Raw genomic sequence first — 19,435 nt, forward strand, 5'->3', positions numbered from 1 at the left:
CGTGCGCCACGGTGTGTGGAAAATGGTGGATATGAGGATTGTGAAAGACCAGTAGCATAGCCAGAAATTCTTTGCGGGAGGACGATGAGGTTAGTAACACGCATAGAGTTTCACACAATTATTTTGTGGTAAAACTCAACCTCCTACCCACTTCCTTTGTTCTCTAGAGCAGAGCTCTCTCAGCTGCGTAGCTGTTGTCGTTCGTTGCAGAAAAGAGTGGAAGGTTGGTTGTGGTTGTCGTATTTCCTCATTGCGCTAGCCAATGTCCTAGCTTTCTTCTTACGTGTCCTCCGCCAGACGACGAACTCCTTGGTACGCAGAGCATTCCTTGTCGCCGTTGTCTAGATCCTGCTCGGCTGCACCAGTGAAACGCAGCCTTCTGCCCACTCCCGCACGCAGCTGAAAGAGCTCTGCTCGACCCCCCCCCCCCCTCTGTCGTCACCTAAAGCTACGCCAAAGGCCAAAACCGCACCACGAATCCTGTTATCATATGGCCAGGATTCTGGTAATTCTGGTGGTGCTCCTGCAGCCCGTGCATAGCCGAACCGATTTAGGCACTACGAAAGCACGACATCAATACTAACGCATTCATTATCCACGCAAAGACGCGCGCGTCCAGTCTCCGAACGGTTGCTGGGTCGACGCAAAGTATAGCGCGCGTCGATCATCATATATCGCCTCCGAGATTCGCAGCCCTCGCCGATCCTCTCCGGGTTTCGGAGGCAGACTTCGTAACGTCCCTCAGGGCAACGAAGGCGCGGCGCCCGAGTCTCGAAGTGCCCGGCACCGCTGCCACTTAGGGTCTGGCTGCGCGATCACTTCCTTGGGACCCAGCTTCATGATGGTGCGTCGCAGTGTCTCGTATTCGGGCCACTTGGTCGCCTTCAGAATGGGTGTCCTCCTGCGCAGGATGAACACCGGCGAATCAGGCCTGACTATACAGCCGATGAATTACTCCGAAAGCAAATCCCCATCCGAAAGTGCAATGCCGTACAACTTGTACAAAATTGGCTATGATTCTATGTAGCACTATAATTTCATAATATGCAGCTCTTTCATAGGGTTCCGGGTTGCATCGCCAGCAGACGGCACTGTCTTCCAATGGCGGATCCCGAGGGAGGAGGGGCAATAGGGTCGATCGCACCTCCATTCCTCACTGCAGTGCTTGTAGTTCATCTCCTAGCCCCAATTAGGACAAATGAGTAAAAGCATTGCACTTTGACACAATAACAGTTTTTATGCTATGTAGGGGTTTTCCTGCTCGAAAAAACAAGATGTCATGAACACGCCCCCCTCTCCGGTGTTACCTCAGGCGACCACCCGCCTTCCCCCCCCCCCCCCCTAAAATCAATTGCTCGACCCACCCCTGCTTTGTGAAGCGAATAAATAAAAAAAAAGCCATGAAGTATGAACTGGATATGCAGTGACGGCTGCGTAACCTATATATGTGTACACGGTACGAACAAGTGAGGTCCAATTGAGCTTTGCCCGCAGGGACGACCGTGACCTGCCGTGATCGTCCAGTAGTTATATGCTGCTTGGCTGTTGACTCGAAAGTCGCGGGATCGAATCCCCGCAGAGGCGGCCCAATGGAGGCAGAGTTCTGGAGGACAGTACGCTTAGATTTAAGAGCGCGTTAAATATCCACAGATGGTCGAAATTTTCGGCGCCCTCCACTGCGGCGTCCCTAGTAAGCATATCGTTGTTTTGGAATGTAAGACCCCAACAGTTACTATTACGAACGATTGTGGACGCACTCCCTGAATCATTTCCAGGATTTGGAGACATCTGAACGTGGCGCTATCTCTCGGCGGTGGAACGGCAGTCTGCCATAACCAACGTTTATAGATACTTATCTATAAACGTTGGCCATAACTGAATGGGAAATAGATGAAAAAAGTCACCTCTTTAAAAAAACAAATGTTTTCAAAAACGACTCCGGGTTATATGACCCACTGGTACATTCAAGGAAGCCACACTCAAGAAATACTGAAGGAAGCCACGGGGTTTGTAGTGCAGCGCTGTAACTTTACCGGACTGTTAAAATAAGTCTCCTCTCTCTATAACTGGAAGTTCTTTTTGACAAATAGCTTTTAAAGAGGATACTCTTTCTTGGGGACCTTCGACGGAAAATTTTTTGTCTGTCTGTCTGTACATTTGTATGTTTGTCCGCTCTTAACGATACCTCAAACGGCCTAGCCCATCCACAGCACCCACCAATAGTGCTCAAGATTTAGCATTTATACTTGTGCGATTGTCAAATAAAAATCAATCATTGCGCATATCTGAGGTACCAAAACAACACGTCGATGTTTTGTATGGGTGCCTTTATGCTAGAGACGGCACACACATCTAAGCACCGTAGCGTTAAACACGCTGCGCTGGCAGTGCATTGCGATGCTCAAAAAGGCAAGTGTTACCAACGCTTTGCTAAAACGACACGGTGGTGGCACCTGTCCGTCGCTTTGCGTTCTACACCTTATCGCCTCCGAGAATGGCACGCATCTTTCTCCGCAGGCGCGCATATGCCTTCCTTCGTTTTCGAAGATAAATGCCAGATGGCGCTCGTGTATACCCGGCCTCTAAACTCCCTAAGGACCATCTAAACTCCCTAAGAAATGAGACGAGCCTAGAGCAGAGTTTTATAACTACAGCCCAAGGTGCCAGGCTAGAAGGGGACGAAGCTATTGAATATTTAAGAACAAGGGTGACAGAAAAATTTCAACAAAGAAGTACTTTATGCACCACAATAGACAAGGACGAATCAAGTGGTGCAATGGCAACATTTTCACAACGAGAGTGGGAAAGGGGTGAGAAAAGGGTTCCTAGTAGTACATCAACAGGCCCAGATGGCATTCCAATAAGGCTGATAAAGACATTAGGTCCGAAGTCTAAGCAGGCTTTGAGAGAGGCAGTGAGCACAATAATAATCGATGGTGAAGTTCCCGATGGATGGAAACTTAGCAGGATGAGCATGATCTATAAAGGAAAGGGGAACAAAGCTGACATAAACAACTACCGTCCTATAACAGTGACATCAGTGGCCCAAAGGCTGGCGATGCAGATTATAAAGGAAAGACTGCAGGCATGGAAAGAAGATGAGGGGGTGCTGGGGGAACTGCAGAATGGGTTTCGGAAACACAGGAGGTTGGAAGACAATCTGTTCTCACTGACGCAGTGCATCGAAATAGCAGAAAAGGAACACAGGCCCCTGTGGCTAGCATTCTTGGATATCAAGGGAGCATACGATAGCGTGGTTCAAGAGGAATTGTGGGGAATACTGGACACACTAGGCGTGGAACATGTAGTCACTAATCTTTTAAAGGGTATCTATAAAGGTAACAAGGTAGTTATAAAGTGGAAAAAACAGGTATCCAAGCCTGCAGAGGTAAAACGGGGGCTTAAGCAGGGGTGCCCCCTGTCACCCTTATTATTCATGATGTACCTACAAGGATTAGAGGCAAAATTAGAAGGAAGTGGGCTGGGCTTCAACCTCTCTTTAGTCAAACAAGGAAAACTTATTGATCAGGCACTACCAGCATTAATGTACGCAGATGATATAGTGCTAATGGCCAACAACAAGGAAGATTTGCAGAGATTGATGGACATCTGCGGTAATGAGGGAGATAGGTTAGATTTTAGATTCAGTAAGCAAAAATCAGCAGTCGTGATTTTCAATGACAACGAAGGTAGTGAGCTTAGAATACAGGAGGTCACGCTAGAAATAACAGATAAATACAAATATCTGGGCGTATGGATAAGCAATGGGACCGAGCACCTGAGGGAACACGAAATATACGTGACGACTAAAGGTAACAGGAATGCAGCAGTGATGAAAAACAGGGCACTGTAGAATTACAATAGGTATGATGTTGTGAGAATATGGAAAGGGGTCATGGTTCCTGGGCTGACGTTCGGCAATGCGGTCTTGTGCATGAGATCAGAAGTTCAAGCAAGATTAGAAATTAAGCAACGTGGAATAGGTAGGCTTGCTTTAGGAGCTCACGGGAATACACCAAATCAGGGAGTACAGGGTGATATGGGATGGACATCATTTGAGGGCAGGGAAGCTAGCAGCAAGATAAAATTTGAGAAGCGATTGAGAGAAATGAAGGAGGAGCGTTGGGCTAGGAAGGTTTTCAGCTACTTGTACATGAAGAATGTCGATACAAAATGGAGGAAGCGAACCAGGAAGTTGACTGGTAAATACTTAGAAAACAGCTGGTGGCCAAACCAAAAAGAACTATCGGTTAAGAAGAATGTGAAGGAAACGGAGACTGATATGTGGAAAATGGGCATGATTAAGAAGTCCGCACTAGAGATCTATTAAAAAGGAAATATTAAGCAGGATTTAAGCAGGAAATTGCCAAGGAAAGGATCTATGATAATACTCGGGGTAGTTCTCTACTGTTCGAGGCAAGGACGGGAGTACTGCGAACCAAGACATATCGGGCCAAATACGAAGGGGTAGACACAGTATGCAGTGCGTGTGGAGAGGAAGAAGAAACTGTCGAACACTTGATAATGTTCTGTAAAGGGCTTTACCCTATAGTCCAGGATGATGGCGCAGAGTTTTTCAAATCACAGGGGTTTAGGGACCGGGAGGGCAAAATACACTTTAAGCAAGTAGACTTAACTAGAAGGAGGTTATCTGATTGGTGGCTAAAGTCAAGGCACGAGTGAAAATTAAACTCTTCACTGCAAAGTACGAATCCTCAAACTCACTTTTAAAGGAAGAAAAAATAAATGTAGTTTTGGGTTCATTAAGTATTACGGCTTGGTGGCGCTAGCCACTGCCCGATCTAAAGGGCACAGCCATATCCATTTATCCATCCATCCATCCTCGATGCGCTCGTTCGCCTCCGCTGCGTGCTCGAGGCACTCCAACGCAGCGCTTCCAAAATATTATACCGCAGAACATCAAATAAATGTTTTGTTTACTCCCTGCGAACGCAAGACTATCGTCTTTCGACGACATTTGCCGTGTAATATGCAGATTCGGGGCCAATTATTTTTCGTTAGATATTTTTTTCGCCCTTTTACCATTCAGTTACGGCCACGGTGCAAGAATGTGGTTACGGGAGACCACCGCTGGGACCGATGACAGATGGCGCTACGTGCAAATCCTGGTCATGGCCGTATCTTAATTCACGCAACTTGCCCGCGTACATAGCCCCTTGATTTACCTTCGTACGAAGGCAACGTTTCGTTAGAGGCTAATTCATAGCGGTCAGCCTAAAAAAGGGTGGATGTGGTGAAGTGGTACTGCTGAATTTTCGTTGAATCTCGTCTCGCGACAAAGCGGTATCAGGTCACACCGCGGAGCTTAAAGAAGGAAGCTTAAGCAGACCCTTGCACTATCCATCACTCCGAAACTGGCATGAAGCGCCATAGGCTGCATGTTATACCATAAACACTATATCGTCAGATCTCCCTCCACAGCGGACTATTATGGAACCCTGTGAGAATACGAAGGCTACAAAGGCGCTCACCCCGAGTGCGCAAACGTGGACCACACTTGTATCATGGTCCTGGACCAGTACTTGTCCATCTCGCTAGAGGGAGCGTCGGGCTTCAGGGGAGCGCCGAACACCAACTCCATGTCCTCGAAGTGTACGGCCTCGGTCTCGTCCGTCCAGTCGGAGTACGAGGGCTTGTGTCCCAGCACGTAGGCATACACACGGTTCTTTCCCACGTGCAGCTGCTCGACGAGTTGAGACGTGGGACACGACTCCTGCAACGTAGCAATCAGCTCCGGTATATGTCAGAGTGGGCCGCGGACCATTCCAGCGAAATTGGAGTGTGTGTAACGTGCACACACACACACACACACACACACACACACACACACACACACACACACACACACACACACACACACACACACACACACACACACACACACACACACACACACACACACACACACACACACGCACACACACGCACGCACGCACGCACGCACGCACGCACATACATACATACATACATACATACATACATACATACATACATACATACATACATACATACATACATACATACATACATACATACATACATACATACATACATACATACATACATACATGCATGCATGCATGCATGCATGTGGGGGGGACTGAGTTTTTGAGGATAAAGACGTCCTCGAAAAAAGGGAGAGTCGACTTGGTTGGTTGAAATAGCGTACTATAGACCATATTCTAGATTGGCTCCTGTGCCACCATATTGGGCTGTTAAACTTGCCGTTCATGTTAGCCTGGCGTATTCATGTTGTGGTACACAAAAAATGATAAAACATTCGTTTAGCAGTCCGAGATTGCAATGCCCATATATCTCACACGACATCGTCTTATAAACAACATTGAACGTGTCGCATACTGCCTTAATCCAAGTCGCAACCACGTGGCAATAAAAGCCTTGTATGTTCGTACTGGGGAAATGAGTAGTTGAGAAAAAAATCGGATTTTAGTGGTCCGCATGCTGTTAGTGCAATTGTCGCCCGCCTCCAAGAACGGCTTTCCAACTACCGTGCGCCATGCCCATGATCGACAGTACGAGCTTCGCTTTAGCGGAACACAACCCGGCGACAAAACTTGCGTCATTCTCAGGTGTAACGTCAAGTTATTTTTTTTTTCGTAGATAAGACTGAACTGCGAAAATCTGATTTTATTCCGTATGGCGACGAAAGCAAATACTTGCTATCAAGGGTTGTTTGAATATACGTGGGATTAACTGTACCGACGCCCCACTACATAATCATTCTTGTATTCCTGAATCTCCCCACTGGTGGCACAAATGGTATTTATCTTAATTTATCGATTACTGACGCACTGAACGCTGTGCAAAATATGGAAGCTTTTAGACGCCAGTGACTTTTCAATCGCACATGAAATGCCATTTGCCCTTACTTTAAAACTTCTGGAAAACCATGTTACCCACTAAAAGCCTTAACTCGTGTACAGAGAGCACATTGGGTTAAAATGTGCAAGGTTATGGAGTACGTGATTAGGCGCTTACCAGGACGTCCCCTACGGCGTCCTGGTTATATATAAAGTACGTGATTCGGCGCTTACCAGGACGTCCCCTACGGCGTCCTGGTTATAAAGTACGTGATTCGGCGCTTACCAGGACGTCCCCTACGGCGTCCTGGTACGTCGCGTCTCCCGTGGCGGCATCCAGCACGATGCCCGTGGCGTTCTGCCAACGCTCCAGGAGCTCGTACCCGACGAGCCTCGTGGCCAGCTGCTGGGAGTCGCCCACGCCCAAACGTTGCTGCTCCAGGAACCACGGGTAGGCGCCCTCCCGCTCCACTCGTCCCAACAGGAACTCCTTGCCTTGCGGTCCAGTCACCTATACAGTGCGTGCAAAGCGCAAATAGTGTTCCGCTTACCCTCCCGAAACCCACTCGTCAATACGTTACATCGTACTTCTCAAAAACCTGGCGTGGTACTACCTACATGGCCACTTTACGCATGGAATGCATCGCTGTAGAAGATATTCAAACAGTTCGGTCAGCCAAATGTGTAAGTCTGCGCGTCTTGCGCTTGGACTTCCCTTCCCTATACGTGCGAAGTGCGCGCGTTATACTTCGCAGAAACCTGCCACGGTATACCTACACCTAAACGTTCTAGAAGCTATTCATAAAGTTCGGTCAGCTAAATACGTAAGTCCACGCGTCTTGCGTTCAGATTTCTCCACCTGTCATAGTGTCAATAGACCCTTTTCAAAATTTAGCGCCACCTATCGGACGAAGCCGAAGACACATTTTCTTCGCCATGTCTTGTTCACCCAAGAGACGCTCATTGGCGCATAGAGCTTCCTAATAAACACTAGAGGGAACTCTGGCGCTAGTGTCTATGGGAGCTGCAATGCACGGCGCTTCAGCGAGCATGGGAATGATGGGTAGTACACACATTTGTCTAAACTTCGTACTTCTGGCCCGCTTTTGGCTCCGTGTGTGTTCGTGTGGCTCGAAGCTGTTTCCTCACGAAACAAAAATCAGCAAATGTTCTGCGATTGTGCTTCACCACTTCATTCTCTTTAACTTACCTTTCCAAATTGGGTCACGAAGTTCAAAAAAGGGTTAAATCTTTATTTCAAAACAAAACCGAAACAGAGCAATAAACGAAGCCGCAAGTACGAAGACTAGGAAAATGTGTGTACTACCCATCATTCCCATGGTCGCTGAACGATCGCAGAGCCAGAGTGCCCTCTAGTTATTTTGAGAAACTCTATGCATTAGCGTACCGTCCAAACGCGGTACTCGCCCTGCAGGAACGCAAGCGCTGTCCGTGTGCGGTGCAGGGAACGCTCACCGGCGTCGCTGGGACACACAGCCCGTTAAGGTCCCTAGATGAAACAACTTGTTTCATCTAGGGACCTTACAGCCCGCCAGCTCGCACGATCGAGTGAAAACGATATGGCGGAAGGGCTATGTTGCCAGACTGAATTTTCCAAAGGGTCTATTGTCACGGTTCTCGACAGCTCGCCCGGGGCTTCAAGGTCGAATGAGGCCGCAGCGGGTGCATTTTCGAAGGAAGGAAAATAGCTCGACGCCAGTCTACTAAGATTTAGGGCCATGTTAAAGATACCCCGGTGTTAGACATATTTCGAGCCCTCCACTGCGTACGGCGTCTCTCATAATCATATCGTGGTTTTGAGATGTCAAATTTCAACAATCATGAGTATTATACCTACATTTCGTTTTTCTTTTTTTGTAAATGCGGCCTCCGCGATAGGCTACTGCTGCGGCTACCGGAACGAATCGCGGAGGCCTCGATATGAAAATGAAGAGACGATACACGACTAAAAACAACCTGTGGACAACCGTGTAAATGCCCTTTTTCTAAATTCTAAAGCAAAACGCACCATTGAATATTCAGTCTCAAAATAACAAGGAAAAGACCACATTACGAGAGGTAACCTCACTAAACTACAGAGAAGTTGCATAAATGCCAGCAACACTGTAAAAAGCCGCGAAATGCTCAACTGCTTCTTGGCTAAGCCGCCACTGTGCATGTAAACGAATAAAAAAAATTGGCAGATCCCACGTACCTTGATGAATGACGTTATGCGAAGCATGCGGAGGGAAGGTGACCGTGTTGTATTTTTGTGTGTGTGTGACACGTTATGACATGACGCTAAACAGTATGTATAAATGTTGCACGCCCAGCCATAAGTTGTACAGTCGCAGATGTTTATATAATCAGTCTGCGCTTGCTCTATGATGCCAAGAGGACCATGAGTATTAGCAACAGAAGTGATAAGCTGATATGAAGCGCTGCTGCTCACGAAGATGCATGGTAGCCCTGAACATTTACTGCTACATTAATCAACTTCAACGAATGGCACCCAACTACAATCGACGTTAACACGACCGGCATGGCGGTAGTATATAGAAGCACACATGTGATGTTTATGATATTGGATAGCCAGCACTGCAACAACAACTGACGTTTCACATTATAGGTTTCATTTGAAGAGTATAGTTCCGAGACCTGGCGTGGCTCTGTGGTAGAACACTTGGTTGCCACGCAGGATTCTGGGTTTCGATTCCTGCTGGGACACTGACATTCATTATCTGCATTCCTCGATCGGATCAACGCTGTCGATGTCAGCTTTTTCTTAACGATCATGCGCGTTATAATTCCACATGTGTGTTGTTGCCGTTCCTGGGTAGATAATAAGTATCAATCACTTGTGGCACATACCCGCGTGCCATACCCGCCCGCGGGCATGTGCCACTGTTTGGCGGAAAGCGTTTTGACGACGTACGCGACGGGATTGTAACACTATTCGTGTCTTGAGCAGCGCGTCATCTAAGGTTGCACGGCGGGCTTGTTGGTTATTCATGTTGTTCGAGGTATAGCGCATCCAGGACGTGACAGAGAAGAAAACACAGAACACATACACGGCGCTAGCTTTCAACAAACAAATTGTTGAAAGTTAGTGCCGTGTGTGTGTTCTGTGTTTTCTTCTCTGTCCCGTCCTGGATGCGCTATACCTCGAACAGCGCGTCATATTCGTGAAATCATCTTAGCCTCGCATAATAATTTTGGTCATAAGAGCACCCAGACGTAAGCGGCTAGATAGATAGATCTGCGTGGATGGACGCCTAAAGTGCCTGCAGTGCGCAAAGAAATGATTCGCATTTAAAACACAAGAACTCGGGGCTCGCGCGAGTGAAAAGAAGCATGATAATGACTCGATGGCTAGAAGTTTCATTTCTGCAGTGTGAAGACTTTACGTGATCCTGGTGCCATGCATGCCGACCAAACGCACAGGCCTACTCATGCACAGTAGCGGGCATAGGCTGTTTCCCGTACATGCATGCGTATACAGATGACGCTGCAAAAATTTCCTTTTAGTAACTCGTGTGTTCCTCGATGCCAACGTATTCATTACAAGAAGCCTCGCTATAGCTTCTACGGTGTTGCGCTGCAAAGCCCGAAGTCGGTAAAATCCTACACGTCTCGTATACCTTTGACGAGGATGACTTCTCCAGCGCTTCTCGTATCTGCGGCCTCGACAGCGGCGGCCTGTTGAACACCGGCGCGAACCTGGGCGCTATCTGGCTCCTGGCGACCACATCTGCGGACGCCCTCTGCAGGCACTGCATCGACGCCTCGGTCACCAGGTCAGCGGGGCACTGCAGGCTGATCGCCAGTCGCATGGCGCCTTCAGCGCCATCAGTTTTGTACCTAAGAAAGGAAAGAACCATACGCGATGACCTTTGACCCAGACATATAGAGGCTCGGCTGCTGACCGGCAAATCGCGGGATCGAATCGGCGGCTGCATTTCCTATGGAGGCAGGAATGCCGTAGGCCCGTGTGCTCAGATTTGGGTGCGCGTTAAAGAACACCGGGTGGTCGATATTTCGGGAGCCCTACACTACGGCGTCTCTCATCATAATGGGTGGTTTCGCGACGTTAAACCCCACATATCAATCAGAAACATAAAGGAGATCAAAGAAACGAAGTTAGGACTACGCCGCCAAAGCCATTGGAGAGCGAAGTTGAAAGCGTGTGAGTGGTAGACTAAGAGAAAGTAGTCTAGTGTTGAGCATAATCATCGACATCATAATCACTGAGCATCATCGTCTCGAGCATCATTATCATCACGATAATCGTCGTTTAGCATCACCATGATAATCATATTATCATTTAGTACAGAATCGGGCGTCGGCATCATCATTCCTTCCTTTTCTTATAATCACTACCCCGCTGGTAACGGCCCTATAAGAACGTCAACGTTACCCCTTGAAAGCGGCAACGCAGCTCCGCCAAGAAGTAATAATTAAGCAACTACACCCATTTTTAAATCTGACCATCCGTACGCTTTATTAAATAAAAACAGTGCGATGCTATATACTTGACTGCAAGCCTAATTATTGCCGTAGTTAACAAGGTTCTTCAACAAATCATAGCCAGAAAGTAGTAAGAAGAAGTCAAAACTACGGGTTTTTTCTTGCTTCTCATTTTAATGTCGCCACTTTGAACTACTATCAAACTCAACTTTTCTACACGAAGTGTTGGACATCGCATTGTTAATTTATCTCTAAGAAGAAACCTTGGTTCCGTCGGAGATATTCGTCGTGAAGGACCCCGGCGTGTCATAAAAGAACTTCCTGCGTTTACTCCGAAAAGAAGAGGACCAATGGCAGTTGTAAGGAAAACGACGTCGCTTCATTTGTTTTTAAATTTTGGCGGCCATTGCGGCGCTCGTTTTCTTTCATTCAGGCTCGACCAACGGGGGTGGGGGATGGGAGGAAAAAGGTCACGGTGGCTAACAAAGTCGTCCCCCCCCCCTGCTGCAGTACTTCTACGGTACACTCGATATTCGACTGTACCTATGGAAGGGTCCCCCACTCTGCAGGATGAACCGGGCCACATTGCGTGTCCAGAAGCCCGAGTCCCCGTTGAGCAGGTGGTAACCCAGGGACGTCGCCCCGGCGTCGTGACCGGCCAGCACCAGGCGCGAGGCGTTGCCGCCGAAGAGCTCGATGTTGGCCAGCGTCCAGGACAGCGCGAGACGTTGGTCGTGCAGACCAACGTTGCCCGGCAACGTGTTGGGCGACGGCCCGCTGAGGAAGCCCATGACCCCGACACGGTAGTTGGGCACGACCACCACCAGGTCTCCCAGGGCGGACAGGTATCGGCCGTCGTAGAGCTGCGTGGCCGCAGATATCTATAAGTGGGATTGATGCCCCCTCTTGACATTTAATAGTAATACCATGCAGTGACAATAGTATCTGGCATTTCATGTGCTAAAACCATGATAAGGCTATAAAGCACGCCGTAGAGGAGGGCTCCGAAATTCGTTGACTATCTGGTGTTCTTCAACGTACGCTGACATCACGCAGTACATGGGCCTCAAGCATTTCTCATTCATCGAAATGCGACCACCGAAGCCGGCACCTGCACCACGGCAAGGCGAGACGGCAGTACACAGTAGCGCACAGTGCCGGAAAAGAAGCACTTCTCTGCGCATGCTCAGGCAAGAGGCGACGCCTATGAATACGACGGGGGTGGACTACTTAAGAGAACTGTTCGGACCTTGGTTTTCTTTTTTATGCAAGTTAATCTGCGACATATATTAAGCTTTAGTAACCGCTGTTGCTATAGAGTCTGTTATGATTATTAGCAGCCCGACAAAGAACACTCAGCGATTGGTGAAACTTTTTAACAGGCTCCGACCTATGTGAAGGTGTTTTTAGCGACTCCTCGGCACCCACAAGGCAGCCTTGTTACCAATGAACTTTTGATATGCCTTCTCTCGTGTCTGTGTTTGCACATCTACCGCATTTTATCATTAAACTCTACCACATAGTTCAGCTCTGTCGTTCCAAGCTGTGCAGGTCCGCGCATCGTGTCATAGGCGTCACTTTGTCACAGACATGTCATTTGCCACGCTTAGAAGCAGCGCGACTGCAGTAGTGGCCTACTGGTATGCGGCACTCGCCTCGAAATTGTTGCCGCCGTTCTGGAAAGCCGCACCGTACAAGAAGAACAGAACAGTCTTCGCTTCGCAGGGGCCCGACTCGGTCGCGCAGTTCAGCGCGGGCGACCAGATGTTGAGGTGTAGACAGTCCTCGCTGCCGTTGCTGACGTCCACGCGTTGCCGACCTAGGTAGAAGTCCTGCTGCGGGCAAGGCGGACCTTTGATCGCGTTGTCCAGCGTGCTGCCCCTCTCGTCTTCCTGCGTTCAAGCGAAGGAAGTGCACCTTTGGAGGCTTTGATCGTTCGCGATTATGCTCCAGATCACAGAGTGTAACCAGTTCATCCACGGAAGTCTCACGCTGTACGAAAACAAATATGAAAAAAATTGCCCCCACCTCCCCGAAGGGAATCGAGAGGAAATGAGAATGAATTTTTTGCGGCGAGAGTACACGACGTAGTAATTTCAATGGCGTAAATTAATGACAAGACGAAGATTTGTACCGTAACCATTAATTTACACATTCATCAGCCAGCGAACGGTCAAGAGTGGGGCGCAGAAACGAAAGAGAGCGAACGGCGAGAGGAGGAGTGGTGAAGCACTGTACCTACCCGCCGAGCTCCCGTGATGCCAGCGCCTTCACGAGCCAAAGCGCGCTCCTCCTCTCCACTCACTCTCTACTACTCCGCCCTCACCACCTGCTCCGGTTGCTAGGGTCGAGGATAAGCGCGCGCGCCCGCAGCTGCCACTATGGGAGAGGGAGTGTGAGTGGAGAGATGAGACCTGCCGGCGCGTCGACACCGACAGACGCCTGACATGCCCCGACTAAGAAATGCATTCGCATTTAATACCTTATTTGACCATAGCGCAAGACTAACTATAGTGTACAAATAGGAGGAGATCCACACGATCGCGTTTCCATAATTTAACATTCATTTTTTATCGTAACAGCTGATCACGGTCAGCAAGGTATTCAAGTTCGCACTACTTGGTAGATATTTTACAATAGAAATATAACAAATGATAATAATAATAATAATAATAATTTTTATTTCCATCAGCGATGGAGGAGACTGCGGGTAAAAGTTGCCTGAAGGCACAAGCAACTTGACAGAGGCCCGCAGCCACCCCTACAGTGCAGGCAGCGATGGCAAACATTCACATAAAGAGAAAAAAAAAATCACAAGAAACACATATTCGGAATACAGATATGTCTAAAAAAAACACATCAGTAAGGAAGAATGAAAAAAAAAGCAATATTTTACACTATTTACTATGTTAGCATGAATTGATGAAATGCTCGCGCAGTGTTCGTGCAGAAGTTATTTTCAATTCAATGTGTAATTTATGAAATGAATTTAAAAGGGTTGGCAGCGTGTATGATAGCTTCTGCATAGAATAGCTTGTCCGCGCAGTGACCACCTTCCACTGTTCTATGTAACGAGTGCCGTATGAATGGGTGTTTTTGGCAAGATGAGATAACTCGTGGAAAAACTTTAGGTTTTCTTTTATCTCTCGTTTGAACGCTATACTTAACTTGTAATTGTATAGGGTAAACACGCGGATGACATTTCCCTTCAAGAATAAATCTGAAGTATGGGAATTGTAGGGTACATTGAAAAGCGCACGTAGAAATTTTTTCTGCAGTACATGAAGTCTTTCAAGATTTGTATATGTCGTCGTACCCCATACCAAAAAACAATAATACAAGGAAGAAAAAAAGAGCGCATTGTAAACAAGAAGCTTTATTTTAAAAGGTAATATCAATCTGTGACGCGCCATCATACCAACCACACGAGATAGCTTGCCTAAAACTGATTCGATGTGTAAATCCCAAAGCATATTTTGTGTGAAGGTAACTCCCAGTATTTTCACACTACTCACTATTTCTATTGCTTCATTTGTGTAAAGAAGGGTGATGTGATCGCAGGTTATCTGCTTAGATTTTGGTCTGAAAATCACGGCTTTTGTCTTTTTAGTATTAATTTGCAAAACGTTTGCTGCTGACCATTCTTGGAGCGCCCTTAGAGCAGTGTTGGTACATCCTTGAATAAGAGAAACAAAAAGAAGAGCGCTGAACATATTAAATTTGATATATGTTTTCAAAAGCGCACATCGCATCGGGGCTCTCCCGACGGTTGGTGGCAGTGGAAATGCCGCCCACCACTCCGATTGAACCTTTTGAGATGCGCGCCTAAGGAACCAATAAATAGCAATTGTGTGTGCGCAGCACCATTGAGCCGTGCCCCCCCCCCCCCCCCCCGCCGCCTGGTTATGTAACAAGTTCGAACACGTTGTCTTGTGGTTCAAAGGTCACCAGGTCTATTTTCATGCATTGCTAGAGCACAAGCTTCCGTTTTTTATGCGTGTCATAGCTACCATACTTGCGCGACCAGATTCTAAATAAGTAAACATATATTATAATACGTTATGCTTGTGATGTGCTGCAAGGTGCGAAAAATCGCCGCCGTATTAGTAATGTAATAGGCTTTACTACTCTTTAGCTCGATTGGGCCTCGCACACTTTACTAGCTTTTCGTTCGAGAAACGCTTCCTGCATCACTGCGAAAATACTCACAAGGTCTCTGCTAGCGATTCGGTCAATCTTTAACGGCCCTAAAAGCCGCGTGGAGGTACCACGTGGTGGCGTTCTATTTACACCATAAAGAACACGTCCTGTTCAAAGACTGGTTGCGCTGACTTAGAGGAGGTCGGGGGCCAGCTCGACCAGCTTAACTGCCTTTTTTTCCCCTTACATAGCGAGTGTAAGCTTTATTTGTTTTCTCCGAATAATTGCCAAATGGATACCGCAGCCTCCACCGCCCGCTGGATGACGCAGCGTAGGTCTTCAGGTCCGTATGGGGGAAGGGAGTGATTCTTAAATGAAAAGAAGAGAAAAGTGAGCTCCGTAACTGTCTCTCAGGGGGAGGACACCTTAACAGTAGCTCACGAGGGCGGGGGTAAGGAGCGATTAAAAGGATAGAATTAAAAAGTAGAGAGATAGATAGAGTAGAAAGAGAGAGCGAGGCGCAGGGACAGCGACACAGACGTAAGAAGAAGATAGGAAAGATGGACACGGTCGCAGGAGTCCAAGGACGGGGCACCACTCGGCGAGAGCTCTTCTCGGCGTCAGGAGATGGCGTATGGCGAGCCCAGTCGGCCAGAGCTGCGCTGTCGTCGGAGATCGCGGGGGCACAACCGGTCGGCACGAAATCCAGAGAGCGAGTCTCCGTCCGTAGGCACGAAGGAGGCACTCCCATGGCTGTCAGAGTATTTGGTTGGTCTGTGTAGTCGTGCGTGCAAGTATACACATCTACATACAGGGCAGCGACGGGTCTCCTGCCTGCGGTGGCTTCCCGGATAACGCTCACGTTTTGTGGGACTGCCCAGGTGGTCATCTAGCCATGAACGAGAGCCTCAAACACATACCTGGAAACCTAATAACTGTGACCCTGGATGACTGGCTGGTGGACACCTCCCCGGACATTATGAAGGCACTAATCCAACATTTGAAACCTCTAGGCCTGTCTGATGGCTAGACCTCGCTTTTTTTCATAAATGGACTTTTACTGACGTTCGCTTATTTTAATAAAGTTGTTCCCTCTCTCTCCACACCATATGTACGAGTGCGGCCGGAGATTGGCAATGTTGGCACACGAGAAAAAATCACAGCATAACCACGTAGCGAATGATGATGAGTGGGGCAAAGCAGCGTTCGTCCGTCCATCCATCCGCGCACGCGTCCATGTGTCTGATCACGTTCGAAAATGCAGACGGCGCGTGGGTAACACAGAGGAGACACGAGCCAAGGAAGCCGAGCGCGAGCGTCTTCAACGTGCCCGCCGCTCTGCTTCGTCCATTCCCCACCAACGATCCGCCTCGTACGGCGACTATCCAGGAGACAGAGAAGCACTCGTTCTCCGCACACTCAGGCAAAGCACGCGCAGCAGCCAATCGGAGAGTAGTAGCACATCGGAGAGCAGCGGCAGAGTAACGCCATCTAGGAAATAAGACGAGAAATGGTCATCCATTTTTTTCCCTCCCTTTATTTCTCGTCTCTTCTTCTCTCGGTTACGCGTGACCAGTGACAATGTTAGAAGAGAAGCTTCGCCCCTAACATTTCTGGCTACGCGCCAATCTGCTCCGGACGAACTTTGCCGCATTAGAGGGGTGTGTCGGAAGATGTCTACGTGTAGTTGGCGACATTGAATGGAACCGTTAGGCAGCGCCTTACCCCGACCGGTGAATCCAGCGGTTGCGGCGGCTTGAAGCGGAGAGCTCCTCGGGGCGCCTTGGCAAACGGCACGCGCAGGAATGCATGCACGGTCCACTCGCGTCCCTGGTCGCTGACCACGAGCTTGGCCCCACGGACGGTGCCGAACTGGCCCTTCACCAGTGCTCGGCTGCGGTTCGACCAGCGCTCCACGACAATGTAGGATACGAACGCCAGAAGCATCACTGACCCGACGGCCACGCACGCGAAGACGAGTTTGTTGCGTAGGGGCCTGCGAGAGAACGGAATGTCGTTTGATATTCGAAGATATATCTTCAGGAGAACCCAAAACTAAAATGTGTAATCCTAGGCCAGTGTACTCAGATTTGGGTGCACGTTAAAGAACCCCAGGTGGTCAAAATTTCCGGAGCCCTTCACTACGGCGTCTCTCATAATCAAATGGTGGTTTCAGGACGTTAAACCCCACAAATAAATCAATCAAAATGTATAATCTAGAAAATTTCAGTCAAGAGTTCGACAAACGTTTGTCTAGTCAGGTATCATAATCAGGATGAAGGTCACTGACCAAAGCAAGGTGAAGTCCGATGTTTCGGGACCCGTACGGATTGCGTTATCTAACTAAAGGAAGACAAGAGCGCTAAGTCGCTTTTTATTTCAAGATGTCGCACAATGAGCGGGTGTAGATTGCTGGTAGATTGCCATCTGTCTTGTCAATAATGTCATCGGACGTCTGAATAAATGCGAATTACAAAAGTAGTGTCATGGTGGGATTCTTTTTCTTGACACAATATAGCTGCAGCATTATACCAATCGACCGAATGATCATGATTATCGCCGTACTCGGCCAGGGCGTTCGACGCTTTAATTGTTGGTCACGTCCCTTTGATATTCCTGTAATCTCCTGAAGAAGTTGCCTATTTCGCCGACGTAACTGCCGCTATAGTTTGCGCATGGTATTTTGTAAACACAGCTGCATCTCTCGATGCCTATAACCGCTCTTTCACGCCCACAGGCTGATTCCGAAGTTGATTGGACGGCATGCGCGCAAAGCGAAAATCCATATACCTTAACAAAATGCCGCTTAATGTTTCGCCGACCCCAGTATAACACAGGACCCCGGCGCGTCTTAGAAACGTCTTGCTTTGGCATGACGTGTGATTGAGGACACGATCTTCAAGTTTCCTAAAAAATTTCTTCGGGTACCCGCTTGTATATAGTCCCTAATGTATTCTTTTACATTCCTTCAATATTTCGTCGCCATCGACTTGAGAAAATGGGTGTTGCCCACGTCACAAGAGAGGAAACGACCGATTGCTTGTGACGGGCTGAGTGGCGCGAAATAAAATTCAGGTAGCTGTATACGCTATTCGTCGCTTTCTTGTGCACAGCCAACGGAAGGCTAGTTCCGGTACGGCTCACCAGGGCGTCCTGGAGGAAGAGGCTGCTGTCACTCATATTCTGCAGTGAACTGCATGCCGGCTTATATCGAGTTCGAAATAAGAAGGAGCCATGGGGCGTCATTTCTATCTACTTCAGTGTATCGGAAGCTACACCCGTCGATTACATCACATTTTAAAATAAAAAGCAATTTACGGTTCATGCTTGCTTAGTGTGATCAAGAAACCCGCACTGGTCCCGAATAGTCGGTGTTTTCCCCTCGACTTGGTCAGTGACCGCGTCTTCATCCTCAAAACAAACAATCACCCGAAGCAACCTTCATAATCCGTGAAATTATACTTTGCGCCAAGCTTCCTTCTTGGCTGCAGAAAAAATTAGCGTCTCTCCTAACGTCAAAACGGTATCAAGAAAACGAGCCAAGCCTAAGTTCTTGAGGTGAAAGACTAGCGTGAGGCACTCCGTGGACTCCTAATGTTACATTCCCATAGTTCCGCAGGCTGGTACCTGCCTGCCCCAGCTGACAAGGTTTTTTCGTGTCAGCCGGGGCGACTTCGCACGCGTTTCATTTCTCCCATTTTTACTTCTCGAAAGCATAGAACCAATGGTATGAAGTTGTGACAACCACGCCATCGCTTCAATTTAATTTTTTTTTCATCCGTGGCGAAGCTCGTTTTGAGTCAGTGGTACCCGACCAATGGAAGGTGGCGAGACGAGGGGTACTGCAGTAAAACAGCCCCCGCCTCCTTGTCCCCCCTAAATTGAGCACTCTTCGCACGCCTGTGGTTAGTGCAATACCCCAAGCTGATGCGTAAACAGATGGTCACTGCATGCTGACGCTTGAGTCCTGACCTGTCAGTCCACTT

The 19,435-nt window shown here is 48.2% G+C and overlaps 3 protein-coding genes across 3 annotated transcripts; all 3 read right to left on the reverse strand.

Annotated features, from left to right (window-relative positions):
- Window positions 1–434: 434 nt before the first annotated feature.
- On the reverse strand, window positions 435–10,692 carry LOC142774170 (acetylcholinesterase-like). Its single transcript, XM_075874564.1, has 4 exons — window positions 10,484–10,692; window positions 7,129–7,353; window positions 5,493–5,734; window positions 435–901 (listed from the first exon to the last, which is right to left on the reverse strand). The coding sequence occupies exons 1-4, from the start codon at window positions 10,673–10,675 to the stop codon at window positions 742–744; spliced, it is 819 nt and encodes a 272-aa protein (XP_075730679.1). The 5' UTR covers window positions 10,676–10,692; the 3' UTR covers window positions 435–741.
- Window positions 10,693–11,824: 1,132 nt separating this feature from the next.
- LOC142774875 (cholinesterase-like) lies at window positions 11,825–12,870 on the reverse strand. Its single transcript, XM_075876025.1, has 2 exons — window positions 12,826–12,870; window positions 11,825–12,190 (listed from the first exon to the last, which is right to left on the reverse strand). The coding sequence occupies exons 1-2, from the start codon at window positions 12,868–12,870 to the stop codon at window positions 11,825–11,827; spliced, it is 411 nt and encodes a 136-aa protein (XP_075732140.1).
- Window positions 12,851–17,569, reverse strand: LOC142774171 (carboxylic ester hydrolase-like). Its single transcript, XM_075874565.1, has 2 exons — window positions 17,175–17,569; window positions 12,851–13,201 (listed from the first exon to the last, which is right to left on the reverse strand). Exons 1-2 carry the CDS (start codon window positions 17,394–17,396, stop codon window positions 12,944–12,946), a joined length of 480 nt encoding a protein of 159 aa, XP_075730680.1. The 5' UTR covers window positions 17,397–17,569; the 3' UTR covers window positions 12,851–12,943.
- Window positions 17,570–19,435: the final 1,866 nt, after the last annotated feature.

This window comes from Rhipicephalus microplus, chromosome 10 (genome assembly GCF_043290135.1).
Source record: "Rhipicephalus microplus isolate Deutch F79 chromosome 10, USDA_Rmic, whole genome shotgun sequence".
Classification (NCBI taxonomy): domain Eukaryota; kingdom Metazoa; phylum Arthropoda; class Arachnida; order Ixodida; family Ixodidae; genus Rhipicephalus; species Rhipicephalus microplus.

What these genes read in the sequence shown, in the direction of transcription:
- LOC142774170 (XM_075874564.1), bottom strand. Translation starts at nt 10,675, where the DNA reads ATGCGACTGGCGATCAGCCTGCAGTGCCCCGCTGACCTGGTGACCGAG. An exon ending in AGAAGTCATCCTCGTCAAAG is followed by an intron (nt 7,354 to 10,483) that starts GTATACGAGACG and finishes CGCACTGTATAG; the next exon opens with GTGACTGGACCGCAAGGCAA. An exon ending in ACGCCGTAGGGGACGTCCTG is followed by an intron (nt 5,735 to 7,128) that starts GTAAGCGCCGAA and finishes GCTACGTTGCAG; the next exon opens with GAGTCGTGTCCCACGTCTCA.
- LOC142774875 (XM_075876025.1), bottom strand. Translation starts at nt 12,870, where the DNA reads ATGCGCGGACCTGCACAGCTTGGAACGACAGAGCTGAACTATGTG. An exon ending in CGACAGAGCTGAACTATGTG is followed by an intron (nt 12,191 to 12,825) that starts GTAGAGTTTAAT and finishes TCCCACTTATAG; the next exon opens with ATATCTGCGGCCACGCAGCT.
- LOC142774171 (XM_075874565.1), bottom strand. Translation starts at nt 17,396, where the DNA reads ATGCTTCTGGCGTTCGTATCCTACATTGTCGTGGAGCGCTGGTCGAAC. An exon ending in CGCTGGATTCACCGGTCGGG is followed by an intron (nt 13,202 to 17,174) that starts GTAAGGCGCTGC and finishes GCTTGAACGCAG; the next exon opens with GAAGACGAGAGGGGCAGCAC.